Raw genomic sequence first — 18,260 nt, 5'->3', positions numbered from 1 at the left:
TGGGGTAGATCTCTTTATCACCAGCAGAAGAAAATATAGCACTTGCTTACAATTTTTGTCTTAAATATGAGACGTACAAACCTGTTTTGATAAGGATCTTGGTGGTTTTTGTAATGTCAGCTAACATAAGTAACATCCTGAATTTACCAAAGAAAGGGCATCCTTGGTCTTAAGAGTTTTGTCAGGGAAAGGCAGCTGTGGAAAGGCATGCCAGTTGTTATCCTGTTTGGAGAAACTCATGAAAGGATTGTAAAGGTTTTGAGATTTGTTTCACTACTGAAGACTGAAATAGTAATATCAACTGCATTACCATAGTACATAGAGACTTTGTGACCCCTCCAGCAACTCTGGACAAGAAGAGAGTTCTTAGGGAATGATATATGGAATGTAAGGAATGTACAAACAAAAGTAAATGTAGAAGAGTTGTTAAAAGCGAGTGATTTGTATGATAGTCTGAAGTTACATCTTACTTTTTTTCTGGATTCCCAAAGGAGTAGGTGTAATTACCGTAGTGAAACAAAGGTCTGTTCTTAGCACAACTTAGAAAAATCTGTAAGTCGTGACCTGTGCTTTGTCTCAAAGATGATTAACTCTATCCAAGGAACAAATACTTTGTGTGGTGTCAGCTACAGGAGGGTTTGGGGTTCTTTACTCTTCTTGTGAGGGACCTAGTGCTGCTTGCTGCAAAGGCCGGTGGGACTTTGGGGCAGATGCACCCTGTTTGGCAATAGCTTTTGAGATCCCTTTGTTCAGTCCCTTGTGGCAGTGGGTCAACCTGATATCTGCCTCTGGCACCCAGGGAAAACCTGGAGTAAAGCAGCATAGGAGTTCTTGCATGGTGGATTTATGTACACTGTTGATAGAGCTGGTGGTTCATGCTGCTTCTAGATGACACTTGTGTGGCCATGTGCATGAGGGGATCCCTCATCTCTCTTGCACAAGCTGATGCCATTTATCCCTCTCCTCTCAAACATTTAAGATAGGAGATGCTGCCTTTGGCCTTATGAGGGTTCAGATGTAAGTGTCCCTCTCCACTTTGCCTTTGCTCTGGTTCCTGTCTGTGCAGTTCAGCAGAACCAGTCTGTCTGCACAAGTGCATGTAGATGAGACTTGTCAAGATTTGACAAATTAACTTCCTGTGACATGTATGTTTATGTTTTTGTCCTTATGATGGCATGCTGGGGGTCTCAATATGGAAGTTAGCCAGGATAAGGTGTTTTAGAGGAAATTACCCCAAATCTTCATCTGGCCATGATAGGCAGGTTTACCTTCTTGAGGAAGAGCTTTACGTAACTTTGTCATTCATGGCTGGTTATATGCTTTGAAAAGTAACCTGTTCTTCACTTTGTGTTCTTTTTAGCAGAATTTCCCATTGTCCTTATGAAAAGGGATATTTTGCTCTTGTTACTTGTATTACAACAGAGTAGCCTGCTATCCAGGGTTCAGGTGAATCCATTATTTAGATGGTGGTCCCTTTATTTTAAGTTGGTTTGTGTACGAACAGAGGAAGAGAACATTCCAGAGATGGTCTTGCTTTCAGATGGGGGGAAATGTCAGATCGAAGAACCAATCTCAAACCGGCTGAATAGATGAGATCTACTAGAACATCTCATATTTCAGCATGCCAGGAATAATATCCAGTTAGGTCCTTATTACTGCAGTTTTCAATATAAGTGTTTGTATTTTTCTTTTTCAATAGAATTTCATTCTCTGTTGAAGTTTGACTCTGACTCAAAACAAGGAGGTCTTTCCTTGGAGACATTTAATGTAGTTGATTGTAAAAACCCCAAAGGGAATTCATAGCCTGATTGATTGTTAGTTTATTGACAGTAGATGCATTAAAATATTTCTAGCTTAAATATTTCCGACTTTATATTTTTAGATACTTTGTAAATACTGTAATCTAGAGATCAAGTTAATGCATTTACAGCTGCTTAGGTCTGTACAGGGAATAATTGTTTTGGGTCAAGTGAGGTTTGAAGGAGCAGTGTTTTGTGTTGAGGTTGGGGTTTGGTATTATGCTGTGTGACTGCCTGTCTGTAGAGAAGCTCTGCTGCAGTGCAGTGCCATGGAGTTCCATAGCTAAGGAGCTGAGAGCTGTGCTTTGTCTTAGACCAGATTATCAATGGACATTTCCATCCTTGCTCTGCCTGGTGAAAATTACTTGAAAAAACATCATTAAAGACTGGTTATTAATGATGCACTGTCAAAATGGAAAGATATATCAAATGAACTTCTCTAGGGAATCTGTCTTTGGTCTAGCATTATTCAAAAATTCTATTAACCTCTTTGATGATGGAAATAAGGGAAAATACCAGACTGCACCACTCTAGAATGAATTTAGTCCAACCAGCTTTGAAAGAATTAATCTAAAGCATAAAATTATTTTGTGAAGTCAGGAAAATTGTTCTCAATTAGTATGGAAATAATAATAATAACAGTGGGGAAGGCTATCTAATGGGTTAGTTCAGAATAATGAATTGCTCTCTCTACAGGGCAGTCATACAAATGCGTGGCTCTGTACTGACTTATAAGTTCATTACCAATGACCATTCTGAGGGCAGAAGTCAAACACAGAACTTAAGGACTGAGGGTAGCATAAGGTACCTTCTGAAAACAGTTGTGGACACAACTTCAAAGATTACTGTAAAAAGCAAATGGGTACTAAGACTTGTCCTTCTAAAGCAGACATGACAGAAAGAAACAGCCACGCTGCCTAGTCTAGAAGAAGGTAGACAAGTAGTGGGAAACTACAGTCTTTGAGCATGCAGAAAGTTGTTTGAGAAGTGCTGGGAGCCATTTTTTCTTCATGTCTGAGTGATGATGACACAAGAAAGTAATGCTGTCATTTAAAATTTGATGTTGGAAAAAATGTTCTGTCAATATAAATAGTTTTTACTGCTGAAGATACTAAAATTTTTGTCACTGGTGACTTTGCATAGTGCAAAGAAGCAGGATGATTTTGTACTGGTAATCTTGACACTTTCTAAGGAATGGGTCTAGATTTTTTTTTCTTTTTAATATTCTGTTCTAACAAAACATGTCTGTGCTTTCTTACATGATTTGTACTTTAAAATTATGAGCTGACCCAAGAAAAGGAAACAAGTTTTGTGGCTTTCACGATCAAGTTGTGTGGTGTGCATTAGCAATTGGGTGTGCAAGTCATCTTTAGCCCCAGGTGTAACTATGTCCCTTTGTTCTTCCTCAACAGTCTCCAAACGTCCACAACTACCCAGATATGGATGCTGTACCCTTGTTACTAAACAACATGAAGGCCGACCCCACGGAGGATTCATTATCTACAGACCATTTCCAAACACAGACTGAACCAGTGGACTTGTCAATAAACAAAGCCAGGTCGTCCCCTACAGCAGCTTCATCTTCACCGGTTTCCATGACAGCATCAGCCTCCTCCCCTTCCTCTACTTCTACTTCTTCTTCTTCCAGTCGGCCAGCTTCATCCCCCACAGTAATAACATCAGTCTCCTCAGCAGCATCTGTACCATCAGTATTAACTCCAGGTCCTCTTGTGGCCTCTGCATCTGGTGTTGGAGGCCAGCAGTTTTTGCACATTATCCATCCAGTACCACCTTCAAGTCCCATGAACTTGCAGTCCAACAAAATGAGTCACGTGCACCGTATCCCCGTGGTGGTACAGTCAGTACCTGTTGTCTATACAGCTGTGAGATCACCTGGGAATATGAACAACACTATAGTAGTACCACTGTTGGAGGATGGGAGAAGCCATGTCAAAGGTAAGGTGGAGCCAGTTTTGTGCATCTGTGGCATCTCTGAAACTGGTCTTGTATGAGAAAAACACACAATATATAAAACATCATAGATGAACATGGAAAACTCACCGGGTGTTTCAGATTTAGCAAGGGAAGGAATGTCAGAGGGATTGTTCCCCAGCAAGGAGAAAGCAATCATCGGGCTCTAGGAAAGCGCAAAGGAAAGGCTCGTGGACCAGAGAGCATTAGCAGAAGCAGAGAAGTAGGTTTTACTAAGCTTAAGGAGTGGCAGTGCAATACTTTGAGTTAGAATTCTTCTTCCAGATTAAACAGCAGAAGGGAAGGAAGCCACCCAGAGTGTTTATGTTGGGAATGAGTTTTGCAGACACAGACCCGAGAGGCACAGGGAGGTGTGAAGGGAGGAGGAGGCACATGTCAGAAGGACAGATACGCTCTTGAGGTGTCCAAAGAACACAGAAAGGGGAGCTGGAAAGCAAGAAAGTGTGAGAACCCAACAGTTACTGAGGGAGCAAAAACTTGTTAGGGATAGTGAGATGATGGGTGGAGTAAGGAAAGAAAAAACAGATGTGCCCAGAAACTTTGAAAGCACAGCTTTATAAAGGGGGCATTAGTGACAGAGATGGGAATATGAGGAAAGGAATGAGATACTCATTTCAAGGCTCATTGCACGTGAGTGAATAAAATACGGTAATTTTCCCCTGAAATGAGGTATTGCTTGAGGCAGAAAGGGAGGGTATTGACAGATAACCTTACTTTGGGGCTTATGAGACTGCAGGACATTTAGTCTTATAACATCTCTGGTGTTCCTAATTGCATAGTGAACAGGTCTCAAAAACTTGTTTCTTATCTCTCATGCCTGTTTTTCATAAACTGGCAACTGTGTGTTAGTTGTACAGGCCTACAGTGATGGGTCATTCAGATGTTTAGGGGCATCCTGTTGTGTATTATTCTGTGACTCTCCTTCTGTTCCCTCCCTATCCAAAGGGGGACTCTGCCCTCACAGTAGGCTTGGACATGGGAAATGAACTCATTGTTGATCTGAGTCCAGTTTTAAGCCTCAAAATTATGGTTTAAGTTTTGTTACACTTCATACAATGATGTAATTTTAGCCCTTTGTGCCTTTCTGTCAAGAAATTATGAATAAAAACAGGACTTTGTACCATGTAGTCTAGGAAAAAAACCTCAAACAGAAAAAGAAAGTTTTAGTCTGTATTTTGATTTTGGAGCTTCAAGGTGCACCTAACTGTGAGGTCATTGAGAAATTTTCTGTTTGTTTTCTTTACAAAGGTGCTAGTTGGCTGTGGTAGTAGTCTCCTCTGTAGGAAGCACCTCCTGATCTTGTGAAACTGGAAATTCACTACCCTAGTTTCATCAACAAAATTCCAGAATTTAATGTGCTGTAGGGATTTCAGCCCATGAACTCCATGCCTTCAGACCTGCCCTGACAATATGGCCTTTGTGCTCTAATTGGCAGAGGTCATTAGCTCCTGCATCATTTATTAAAGCACAATTAAAGCAAAAGAAAGTATTAATAGTTCTTCAGTTCATTAATTTTTTCCCATGAGTGGTACTCATTTTTTGTCTTTAATTCTTTTGATTAAGAAGTTGAGGTTAATTTAAATAAATACAATAGAAGTAAATTGGGCAGCAATCCACTCTAGGTAGTAATCTTCTCTCATCTTTTGCTGGAGTGTTTTTCATTCTTTATTACAAAACAATATAAATAATTAAATGCAGTGATACTGCAGAAATTAACCAATTAAATTATTTTAATATGTGTGCAGACTAAATTCTCTTCAATGATCACCTCTTGTGCTGATAACAAAAAATAAATGTACACAGATCCTAACAGGACATTGTTGCCAAACTGAGTTACTTCCTAATCCTCTACTACCTGATGGACAAATGCAGGTTGGGAGTCATCTAGACTCACAGCTTTCAACTTCTACATGAATGCTGCTAGTTTTCAGAAACAGAAAAATATGCAGACTGAAACAGCTGATCCACAGAGAGCATCAGGAGCATAATCCCTGTGTTATTCCTGCATTGGTGCTAATTCAGAGACGATGTTGATGATTCAGGAGTGCCATTTGGGAAGCACTTAAAGTTATGTTTTACGTGAACCTTTATCTAAGCCCTTTTCACACAATTGAGACTAAGGCACTTTCCTGAAAAGAGATATTTTTAATGTGAAAATTAATGAAACCTGCATCAGACCTGAGCTCAGACATCTCCTGTTTTTTTAGGTTTCAGGTGCTGAGGGGAACAAATACAAGATACAGAGCTTAGAGAAAAGCTTTTTCCCTGTTATTCCAAATTTTATTCTTCTCATGCTGAATTTTCCTCTTCCTTCTATGTTTTACTAGAACTATTGAATTTTTAGGGTTTTTTTCAAAACCTTCTCAGGCTGTCACCATCCCTCTAATACTGTCTCCAGGTGTTTTGCACAGGTGGCTTTCTGCTTCCCTTGATGCTTCCAAGACCTCCTTTCTCTCTCTCTCTCTCTCTCTCTCTCTCTCTCTCTCTCTCAGACAAAACTCTCCTGGTGACTGCTTTTTTAAGCAGTTCAAGCAAATAGTTCTTTCTTCATGTTCTGTTTGAATTTTCTCTTCCCTCTGATGCAAGAAGTGGCTACCTTCTCTTCTGCTTCCCTGTCTTTTTCTATTTCTCTATTTTTTCTAGTCCTTCCCATCTTGCTGACTGCTCTTTGAGTGCCACTTTCAGCAGCTCTGTTTCATCTTGCCCTCATTTTCTGTTAATATTTCTTACCTATACTGTCATTTCCTCCTCCACCTCTGTGCCTCCTTCTGCATGGTGCCATTCATCATGGTGTTCTTTGTCTCACCATCCTTCAGGAGAGTCTCAGATCTCCTTTTCTGCCTCCCAGTTTGCTGTTTATTTCTGCTGTCTATCCTGCAGACGTGTTTTTTTTTTATTTATTTTTTTGTTCCAAGACACATTTTTTTGTTTTGAAGACACATAGCCCTTGTATATACAAGGTGAGAGCAGCAGAGCAGCATCCTGTCAGGTCCGGTGCCACATGCTACACCCCAAGGCTGGCAATGGGAGGCAGGGCTGTCGTGCTGTAAAAGCACCCTTATGTCAGAGTGAAGGGCTTTTCTGCACTTCTAAAAAACCTAATCTAAATCAAAACCAGGACTGGTGCATTTTTAGGAAGTTATTAACAATACTTAATTAGAAGGTAATTAGAGAACACTATTTGTGGTGTTGGTAATACAGCACTTACCATTTACAAATCTTAGTAAATTCCTGCAAGTTGCTGACATCACAACACTCAGCTATGAGCATGCACACAGTTATGTACAGGCTCCCCTGTTTATCAGGCATCTTCCTCCTCTGAAGCACCCATTGGGGAGGACACCCTTAAGAGTGATCCCCATAGCAGTGGGGTCTCTTGCAGTCCCCACAGCAGCAGCCTGGCTGTGCAAATTGCCCCTTACAACCTTCTCCTCTCATTATTTCATACACATAAACCAGAGAAGTGCATTAGGGCTGTTGGGCACACAGGGGAAGGGAGCCAGGCACAAGTCCTCGTGGACACCACAGGGCTAGGCTGTGCCCTCTGCCACCCCCACAGCATGGCAGACTCCAGGTTCACTTCCTTCAGTGGTCACTGCTCTTGTCACAGCCTTAAAAGGTGCATGGAGGTTTTTTCTGTGAGGATTAGGTGGTGGTGACTAGACATTATTGTGTATTAAAAAATTGCATGAAACAGTATTATAGTCCCAGAAAAACTCTTTCCCTGTTTTTTTTTTTGCTCCTTGTTTAGCAATGGTAAGCATTGCTAAAAGTTTAATTAGAGGCCCAGCAGGCAGCAGCACCTATAGATAAGTCTGCCTGATGGTTTCCCTTAAAACCCAATCTTCAGTTGCTCCAAGTCTGTCTGTACATAAACCATTGAGACTAACATTTTCCATACTGCATGTCTGCCTCAAGCTATTTCTGTATTTTCTCTTTATTTTTCTTCCTTTAGGAGGAAATTTTCAAGAAGAAAAACTATTCTACTCTTCCTGAGAGTGAGCATAGAGGAAAAAAAATGTATCATTTTCTATTTTGAAAAATTTATTTCAGTTTTTTTTTTTTTTTTTTGTAAAAATCTGTAGAACCTCAGTGTTTTTAATTACATGAACCTCATGCTTGGTTTGGACCATTGTTCTTTGCTTTCAGCAGATATCCATGAATACTACTGGCAAATCATGTCCCTCTAGCAGCAGGTTTTGCCAAATACAATATCCTTGAAAATTGTTTTCTGTAGATCAGAGGAGTTGATGCTTTCATTGAAGAGCCTTTTAGAAGCTCCTTCCTGATAATGCTAGACAAAGGGCTAGTGCAACTTTGATATTTCTGGGGTTTTGGAATCAAATTTATGGATTTTCCTGTTTTCAGAAAGCACAATCACTTGCAAAATTCACCAATCAGAACATTATAAATTTTCCAAATGAACTTTGTCTGCCTCTCTTGTACATAAGCAGCTGTGATGACAAGGTGTTGGACCTTTTTTATGTTATATCTGTATGTAGACCTGGCAAAAATACACAGGCTTTGTCTTTTCAGAGTTTGCACATGGCATATTCCTCACTGTGGAGATATTAATAAGTAGTAAATGCAATATCTTTAACTGCAGATTTTTTGTGACTTCAAACAGGTAGCACCATTAGATTACATTATCCACTGCCCTTGTTTTTTTAAAGTGTAGCCTGTTATTTCTGCCTACTGTAAAGTTTATTTTGCAAAAGTAAATGCAATTTGTAGTTAAAAGATTGAAACTAAGATGTTCCATATGTTTAGAGGTCAGATTATATGGTCTGTTTGTATAAATTAAACTATGGAAGAGACTTTTAATTAAAACCAGTAGTGTTGCCTTTTTTGTTTCGTGTGGAGTGATTATCTTTTCTGCATTTTAGTAGACAGTTATTTTGGATTTGAGTTGCATTGAGGCTGGGAGTTTCTACTTTAACTACCATCGTTTTGTTGTTATGCACAAAAAATCTTCTCTGGCTGTCTGTATTCAGTCTGTCTACCTCCTCCCCTGCTGCCCCCCAGAATGTTGGATCTGTCTCCCCTATTTGGTTGGTTCTGCTGGAAGAAAGACTCGTGGTTCTGGGAAAGCAGGAACAGGTTGGCAGTGGCTTGGCAGGAAGAGAGGCAGACGGAGGAGAGGCTTGTGTTCATGGTGGGACCTGTGCTTCTGAAGATGGTGCACATTATTTAGGAGCTAGAGTAAACAGTAGTTTTTGCCAGAACGGAGAGTTAAAGCACAGGCTGTGAGATACACTGTGGTATTTGAAACTGAGGAGGTTGATTTAAGACAAAATGGATTAGGTTGACTATAGGGACTTCCCTAAACAGTCTTCTACCTAAATTTCCAGGATAGTGCTACTTCTGGTGATTCCCTAGTGACATACTTGGTTTTTTTTCACCGTAGAAGCAAATGTTCTTTTAAGATTCATCAATATGATTTGTTCATGTTGATGTTCATTGTTTGTTTTCTGCTAGGAGGGATTTGAGGAAGAGAGTGAGGTACAGGCATACTCCAACTTGATTTGCGAACCCAGCGTAAGTGGGATGAGTAAATCTCTTTTGACATATCCTGAGTCCCTGCACCTTTTGGAAGCTGTTAGTTCCTTCTCTTCCACGCCAAGAATGCCTCTGGCCCTTCAGTTCTGTATTCTCACCAGGGCTGAGCTTTGATCTGCTTGCTTTTATCCCATGAATTTGGATCCAGCAGAAGCACATGCCTAAAACTTCTCATTTATTTTCTCTCTGCCATGGGTTTTATTGTGCCTTGGACCAACCTGCTGGAAGCTTCCTGATGTCTAAAATATATCTGGCCTGTTGCAGTGTGTAAGTTGCAGTCTGCTACCATTGTGTAGTAGTTTTGCAGTATTTTATTTAATATGAAATACATTCTGTCCTTATTATTTTCCGTGTTTACTTTTGATGATAGAGTATTTGTATATTGGATGCTCAGCAAGACATAAATCTCAGTAGTCTTAGTAGTTTCCTTTTTTTGTGTAGATGAGGTTTCCTGGCATTGAAATAACTTAGAAAGAGAAAAATCCTTTGTTTAAAAAATGGATTTGTATTTTTATGTATACAACCCGATGACAGAGATGCTTAAGTATGTGCATATATTACATCCATGCAATCCCTCTTACCTCTCTCTGTATTTCTCCATACAGCAATTATTTTACAGGTTTATGGCAAATTACTTAACTGTTGAAATGATTTTAAATATTGCCTTTGATTGGATCATAGCAATTAATATTCTCTGCTATATTAGTTACACTGTGCATTCAGTGCCAGTTCCCATTCTCTGTGAACCATAACCACGCTAGGTGCAGTTAACTGCTAAAGCCATATAGTCCCATAAAATCTTAATAAAATCTGAAAACTGTGGAGTATGGGTAATATTGCTATAAATTGTAATAAAAATTACCCCTGTAGACTCTATATTCTGACCATTACGTTCATGGATACTGCTGCTTTGTACATAAAGTTTTATGAAATAAACGGACCAATTCTGCTGCCCCTACCAGGCACCAAGCTGTTTTGATCAAAAATCTGATTGGTGCACTCAGAGCATTTTTCCAATGCATAAAGCATTTATAATGACCTTTAAATAGGAAGAAAAATGTCATATATGTGCTTTATATAGTATAAACCAGCTTAGGAGAAGGAAATCGTGAATAGCATCATTCACGTGCATTTGGTAGGTCTGTAAAGACACAATTTTGTTTCCTACAATGCATTAAATAAACCTGAGTACAACACAGTCTCTGAGGTCATAATTTTAAGTAGCTCCTGTACATCTGCATCTGGAAGTGTTTACTGTTAAAAATGCATAGTGGTGTCTGTTGCAATCTTTTTTGATGCTCTCCTGCTAAGTCCACGCTCGTGTCCTGTTCTCTGAAAAAATTTTGAAAAAGGGGGATGTTCATTTGATCAAACATTAAATTGTGGTGTGAGGCTGACTTCCACAGTTGTAAAACCCATTTTCCAAGAGTAACCAAGAAGGATGGAGATGATTTCCCTCTGCTTGGTGTTCGACCCACCCAGATGCATTTGTTACCAGAGACATTTGAGACAGTTTCATTTTAAGAAAGAGCAGAAGACTTGCTCTTGGTCAGGAGCTTTCTTGCAATATTTCAGATACTGAAGTATGGTGTATGCCAAAATTAAAGGTCCAAAGTTATGGTTTAGACACTGCAGTATTCATAACTGCAGTGTTTCTGATGCTGGCAGATTAATTGTGTAATGTGCTAAAACATGAGTGCCATACAGTTTTCTTAGCCATATTTTCCATTTCCGTCCTTCTAGGAGTTTGGCAGCAAATGTCTGTTTTTACTTCAGTCATTCATGCTCTGCAGACACAGGGACACACATGTGTAACAGCAGTAGTAATGAGATTCTTGTTAATGTTAATTTTGACATGTGGGCTAGTATTTTGTTTTCCATTCCTAATGGAAGCAAGTGCAAAGCAGCATTACTTGCAGCTGGAGACAGTCTTTAATCTATTGTATGCCAACATGGACTGAAATCAACCAGAGAGGAGTTTACTGGAAACAGCAAAAGTGACTCTTTCTGGCTTGTTGAGGCATCCCATGTTTCTGCTTCATTTAAACTTTCATCACAATAAAAGTCTGTGGCTGTTTTTCCAAGACCAAACCCATCACCAGGCATGGATCTGGCAAGGTTAGAGGGGCCTTCCGACCATCCAGGCTCACGTCTCAGCTAGCACAGGTCTTGGTGTCACTGCCCACTGCAGAGCCATGTAACTCTGCTTCTGACAGGCAAGTCATAGGGGGTGAATGGCAGGACCAGTTGGAAATCCCATCATGAGCAATCATTTTGATTAGCAGGTTAATAAGGCATCCTTCAGAGAAAACAGGGTGAGGAGTTTAAAATGTGAAACAAAAGCAAGCAAACTCTGAATTTGGAAATCCTTTCAAGGAGCAGAAACAGATTTTTAATTATTTGAAGAGAGTAACAGTGATTCTTATTGTGGTATGGTGTGTTGGCAAACCTACATGTGGGTAAGTTTACGAAGTTATTAGCTGAGAAGTAAATGCAGAAAACTGAGGTTTTAAGCTGAAGTGAGACAGAGGTATTTCAGGATGCTGAAATTTTCTCTCTGCTTTCATACCAGCAAGCATCATCTCATAGAGTCATTTCAACATCAGTTAATTACTATGTGGCTTAGCTATATAAATTGAGGCAAAACTCCTAATGGTTACTTAGTTTACTCCCGCTCTTAAATATTTCATTCCTCTTTAGCCCAAGGGTCTCGTATTTGCCTTTAGATCAAAAAAAGGATGTAGGCATAAAATTATTTCTAGTGGGTGTTTGTGGGCCTATTGATGGGATGAGTCTCCATCCTTTTCACTCACAGGAAATTTGACTAGGGAAAGTAAATCAGGTTGCAGTAACGGAGAACTGCCAGTGGTGACAGCAGTGTTGTGGTGTATGGCCCTTTTCATGCCACCTGCAGGCATCCAGATCCAGGGCTTCTGACAGTGCTTGGCTTTGTCTGACCACATCTCAGAGCACTTGAGGTGTGTATCCCTGAATAAACATTGAAAAAAAGCAAAGATGTTAGGACATACCTGGCTGAAACCCAAGTGTGACAGACGGGGAGAAAATTTACCTACCATCCTAGTATCAGCAGCACATGTGTGAGAAGGGGGAGGAGGGATGCTGGGCTCTTGTCAGCCTGGAGCGATTTAAGTCCGCAATCCCTTCCTTCCCAGGAGTTCCCAGAATGTGGACAGGAGCACCAGTTTAGGGAAAGAAGAGGGGAAAAAAGTCCCCTGATGGTGTGGCTATGGGCTCAGGTTATTTCCCTGGGGAAGTGAAGGCTTGATGCTGTTCCAAGGGGTTCATCTGCCCATAGCAACCGACAAGCTGGATCCTTCCCAGAGATTGTGCTTCCGTGACACGGCTAATCCTGTAGCATGTCAAAACCAATGCAGCCGTGTGCCAGAAAGCACAAATGTATGCGGCGCTCATTAAAAAGCTCCTATGCAAGTTTAAATCTCTTCCAGCATTGTAGAACAGGCAATTTTGTCCTTAGAAGCGGGATCAGGTATTGTCTGACCCCACAGCCAGAATAAATTTTAAAGCCCCAAACTGTTCAGTTTGACAGAAATAGAAGCAAGCTTATATCTGATCCAGATCAGGCTTTTTCCTACTGGCAGCTGGCAGATACAATATTAATGATGATAGACTTAAGTTGTGTAGTAGTTACTGGCTGACATGTGCTTTACGTGAGATCCATTTGCACATCTTCACTTAAAACAAGTGCCACAAATGAATTTGCTCACAGTGCCCAGAGGGAAGCTCCTTTTTGGTACAGTTTGGCAAAGGGGTATTAAGAAGTGATTGCATGTATTTATGTGCATCATGAGCAATTCTCTCTACTTTTCGTAGCAAAAAAGGATCATTGTTTCTTGAGGCTAACAAGGATTGGAAGCAATGTGGCTGCTTGCAGCCTTCAGCGCTTGCAGGCGTTCTTAACTCCCCTGGCTCACCAGTCTATTCAGCATGGAGAGCTAACAGCTTGCTTCTGTACCTCCTGTGCATTCATTCAATGGCACCTTTGTCCCATGAAAGCAGCAGTCTCTGACTGGTTTCTTTTTGCTTGCCTTGCCTTAACCTCATTCACATTTCACAAAACCACCAGATAGCTCTGTTGGACAAGTCTTGCCTTTCAAGAGGCGTAGCAAGGGCAAGAAAACCAGTTAAGGTTTAGGGCTTGAGCTTTATTAATTAATGTGTTTGGGAGGATTCGATTCAGTGACCCAGATAAGTCCCTTCTGGACCCATGGTCCTGAGTTCAAGGAAGAGCTTGGTTGTTAGAGCAAGGTACAGCATGAAGGGAGGTTAAAATGCATTGGCATGTTTTGTGGGCTTTCCTCCACTTTGCTTGCCAGTTGCATTCTGTTACTCACTTGTCCTCCACCTTTTTTATCTCATTTGCTAAACTATCTCTTGCCTGCATCTCTTCATCCTCTCCTGTTTGATGTTCATTAGGCCAATAATTACTTCTAATTCAGTGCTTATGAACTGGGGCTGGTATTTATAAACTTTGGTGCCAGGAGTTCGACAGTTGTTCTTAGAGGTCCAAGAGAAAGTCAAAGCTGTTGACATAAGTAGGAGTCATGAACTCCTAATGTGTAACAGTCCTGTGCTGCAGTTTGCACACTGCAGAGAGTGGTGAGGAGGAGATATTGCTTAGGCTTTCGGCCAGTTGGTTATTCACATGGCTCATTTCAGGGAGGAGAGCAGATTTAAAGGCTGTTTTCCCCTAGCAGCTGCAGCCATGCTGATGAGAAAACAGGCCAGTTTGCACCAGCTGGCAGCAGCAAAGCTCAGCCTCCTGGTCAGTCACCTCGGCTCCCCAGTGCCTCGGCCACCCACGTCTGCGAGCTGGAAGGAAGTGACAAACAAAGAGAAAGACAAAAAAGGATGTATATATGGGCTGACATAACAAGTAAGGGAATAATCCCTAGAACAGTGTTTTATTTACTTACAATCTTTAGTTAGATTTTCTGCAAATATATAGCAGTGCTAGAAATACCTGCCTTTGAATTTACCCACGGATCCATTTCCATTCCTCACCTTTTGTCCTCTCCATACTTGTGTGTGGCAGCACCTCATGATGTGCTCTAGCATTGGTGTCTGATGGGGCAAACTGTACCCAGTGGGTACAGTAAACTGGCCCTGGGTGAAATGCTGTTTGCAACTTTGTGTCTGTGCTAAAAGTGTACAGAGTAGGACTTACTGAGCAGAAACAAGGAGAAGATAATTGAGAGCTTTGATCCTGGCACATTCCTGTAGTAATCTAAAATCAATACCAGATGTCATAGGAGTCTTATTAATATCTTAAGAGCCTGAAATCTGCACTAATAATGAAGCAGCATGTCTTACAAAGAACGAAAATGTGTAAGATTGTTCATACACATTTATACCATCTCTTTTTATGTAGGTGTATTCATGCTTAAGTGATCAGAATTCATGTGTAAGAACTGTATTACAGACTCAGTTATGTAATAACTTCCATCATTCCAAGTTAGGTTAGTTTTTGAGCCAGCTACTTAAAACCTTTGCTGTAGTGCAAGTCAGATTAAACCCCAGTTAACATACATAGCTTTTTTGTTACAACTTTTAATTCTTTGGACAAATAACTAGCTCTCACAAGTGCATCACTTGTAGTGCATTTAAATATTGGGCAGATACAAGCATAACTTTTTGTACCGAAATTCACTTTAAGGGGGAAATAAAAGCTTTTCTCAGAAGGTAGTAAGGCAGTGAAACAGGTTGCCCAGAGAAATTGTGGATGCCCCATCCCTGGAAGTGTTCAAGGCTAGGTTGGATGAGGCTCTGAGGAACTAGGTCTAGTGGATGGCATCCCTGCCCATGGCAGGGGGGCTGGAACTTGATCATCTTTAAGGCCCCTACAAACCTACTCCTTTCTGTGATTCTATGAAAAGAATATAATCTTTTCTAAATTTAGAATTAATTAAATACATAGTAATAAACTCATTCTTTTAAGAAGGAGCATTAGGGAGCAAGCAGGAGTGTCAGTTCTTTCCAGATAGTTTTCTGGGGCTAAATCATCTTACTAGGTGGTTCAGTTGCTTTTAAATAAAGTACTAGATTATCCCTAGTGCTCAGGTTGAGGTTACACATTGAATATCGTCATGTGTACGTTGTGATATTAAGAAGCACAGTCAGAATGGTGCTCATTCTGCCTAAAACAATTGAATGTTTCAAACAGTTTCTACATTGTGTTTGTCTCATGTAGGTTCACTGTCAACAGCCTTTGCTTCGATAAGCAAAAGGTGTTTACCATCCATGAAGAAATAGTAAGCAGTCCAAATGTAGCCGGCATTACTGAGGCACCTAACCTGTGCCTGTAGAAAGGTAATAGAAGAAGTACTGTGCAACTGTAAATGCACTGTAAATGTGGTTCCAGAAGGGGTTGTTCCATCGGCTTACTGAATGTACTGAACAGTATTTTCCTTATGAAATTCTGTAACATATAAACCACAGCTGAAAGTTAATTTATAATCAGTGTTCTTTTACTCACAGGTGGTTTGCAGCTAAGACATAAATTAAAATTTAAGACCAGCTTTCCCTGGATTCATCACTCATTTGTGGAGTGCTTTCTTTTCAAGAGCCTAGCTATTCATCAGTCCTACTGTTATGGCTGCACAGCTCCTGAAGTATCTGCAGTCCTCCCATTTTTCATTGTAACTCAGTTCCTTTCATATAGTCAATAAACACTGAAGAAAGATGTAACAGAAGAAAGATGGCATAATGGCAGATTTAACTATGACTTTTGGAGCTGTGGGCCCACTGAACTGTTCATGATCTCTAAAGGGAGCCTGTGATACCTATTGTCTAGGTCTGTGGTTAGCCAGAGTTGAGTAGGAATGAATACTTTTCTCAAAATCATGTTGCAAGACCCAGAAAGAAGTGTCCTGTCTCCTCTGCAGTATGGGAGACCACAAGCTAACAAACTGCAAGAGTTAGCTCTTTAAATAAATAACCATGAATTCCCCTATTTCACCAGAGCAGACAAAATAAACACATTTTTATTCAAATATCTGCCTGTCTTTCCCCTTCCTATGCCTCCCTTGCAGAGTCAGACATCTCTCCAGTTTTACTCTCTTCTCCAGCTGCTTTCGGTTTCTCTCAGCAGTTACTAAACCTATGTGGTATTTAATGAGTAAGGAGAAATGACTCTTTCCCCACATCACCTCTGAAGTTTGTCTATGGCACAAATAAGCCCCAGTTCCTCTCAGCACTATCCCAAGTCACAGTTGTGCCCCATATTTCCCCTATATTCCCATCTCTTGTTTCCCTCCCCCCATCCTGCCGAGTTATGCTTTCTTCCCCTTTGAAGGACAGCAACCACCATAAGAGGGGAGGCAGGTCACCTGCCTTTCTGTTCTCCTCTCCTTTCCTGTATGTTTTTGGCAGAAAAGCTAACTCTGGTGGCCATCTGCCTGGTGCACACCCAGCTGTTCTGACTCCTCCACAGAACAGGGGGGAAGATAAAGTGCAAGAGCTCAAGGCTCAAGATAAAGGCAGGGAGATCACTTACCAATTACCTTTTCAGGCAAATAAGACTCAGCACAGAAAAAAGTAATTTATTGCTAATTAAAAGTAGATTTGGATGGTGAGAACCACAGTCCCCATCCCCCTTTTCTGGGACTCTACTCCTTGATTCCCAGCTCTACTTCCTCCCTCATCCCAGGGGAATGCAGACTGGGGGCTGTGGTTTGTCCATAATTGTTCCTCTCTGCTGCTCTTTCACCTCACACTGTTCCCTTGCTCCATTGTTGGTTCCCTGTAGATAGTAGTTCCCATCAGGACAGTCTCCTCCAGGGACTGCCCCATTATGAAGAACCTTCTCCCCTCCATCTCCTTGCACATTGGTATCTGCAGAGCTGTTTCACATGATCCCAGAACTGTTAGTATTGGAAGCAACTTCTGGAGATCAACCAGTCCAACACCCTGACAAGCCAGGGTCACCAGGAGCAGATGACACAGAAACACATCCATGTGGGTTTTGAATGTCTCCAGAGAGGGAGACTCCGCAATCTCCTTGTGCAGCCTGTTCTTGTGCTCTGCCACCCTCAATGTAAAATGTTTCCCACACTTTTTTCCTTTGCTCATTTCTTGGCCAGTTGTTTTACCTTTTCTTAAACCTATTTTCCCTGAGACACCCCTGCTGGCTGCAGGGCTCAGCTGTGCCCAACACTGTGTCTGCCACGGGGCAGCCCTGGCTGCCCTTCATACAAGTCCCTGCAGCTGTCGCTGCCAGCACCCAGGCACTTACTCCATTGCCATGCAGTATGGATACTGTAAGCTGTGGACAGGTAAAACAATCCTGCGGTTCCTGATCTTCAGGTATTTGTAAGACCGGAAACTGGGTCAAAAAAAATTGTTATTTTCAAAAAAATGTGTTAGCCCCACTGATACTGGTCACCTGAATGGTGGTTGCCTGTGTGAGGTTACACATAGTGTGGAGTGAAGGATCCTTCAGAGGCTGACAGTGGTGTTGAATTATGTCAGAAATCAGGAGGACTGGGGTTTTAGATGCCTAAATTTTAATAGAGTGAAGTGACATGGGTTCCATCCTGATACCTCACAATGAATGCTCAGAATCAGATTTCTCCTGAAGTTTTGCTGTCACATGTACTCTTGAGTGTTCTGTGTTGTACAAAGCAGATATAACCCTTTCCCTTTGCTTTCTGAAGCCAGGTAGCATAAGTTACCTGAGGGTAAACCGGGATTTCGTTGGATGTGGTCTGAGCAGTGATGTTTTGGTACTGCTGAGTGCATTGGTGTAGCCTCTGTGAATTCACAGACCTGCATGCCCCTGCAAATGCGCACATCCAGCTGTGGCAACACTGGGTGGCTTTGCCCACCTATCAGCTGATTTGGGAAGCTCAGCACAAGCGGTGCTCTCCAGCC

At 41.2% G+C, this 18,260-nt stretch overlaps 1 protein-coding gene across 3 annotated transcripts in view; it reads left to right on the top strand.

Annotated features, from left to right (window-relative positions):
* KLF12 (KLF transcription factor 12) overlaps positions 1-18,260 on the top strand; it is a 233,851-nt gene that overhangs the window by 139,617 nt on the left and 75,974 nt on the right. For all 3 annotated transcript variants that reach the window (XM_050973887.1, XM_030234630.2, XM_050973879.1), the window contains exon 4: positions 3,212-3,755. In XM_050973887.1, the coding sequence (XP_050829844.1) occupies positions 3,212-3,755 (544 nt within the window). The remainder of the gene's footprint in view (positions 1-3,211; positions 3,756-18,260) is intronic.

Source organism: Serinus canaria, chromosome 1 (genome assembly GCF_022539315.1).
Source record: "Serinus canaria isolate serCan28SL12 chromosome 1, serCan2020, whole genome shotgun sequence".
Lineage (NCBI taxonomy): Eukaryota > Metazoa > Chordata > Aves > Passeriformes > Fringillidae > Serinus > Serinus canaria.
The sequence above is the reverse complement of the archived record's forward strand: the minus strand, read 5'-3'. Positions and strand labels throughout refer to the sequence as shown.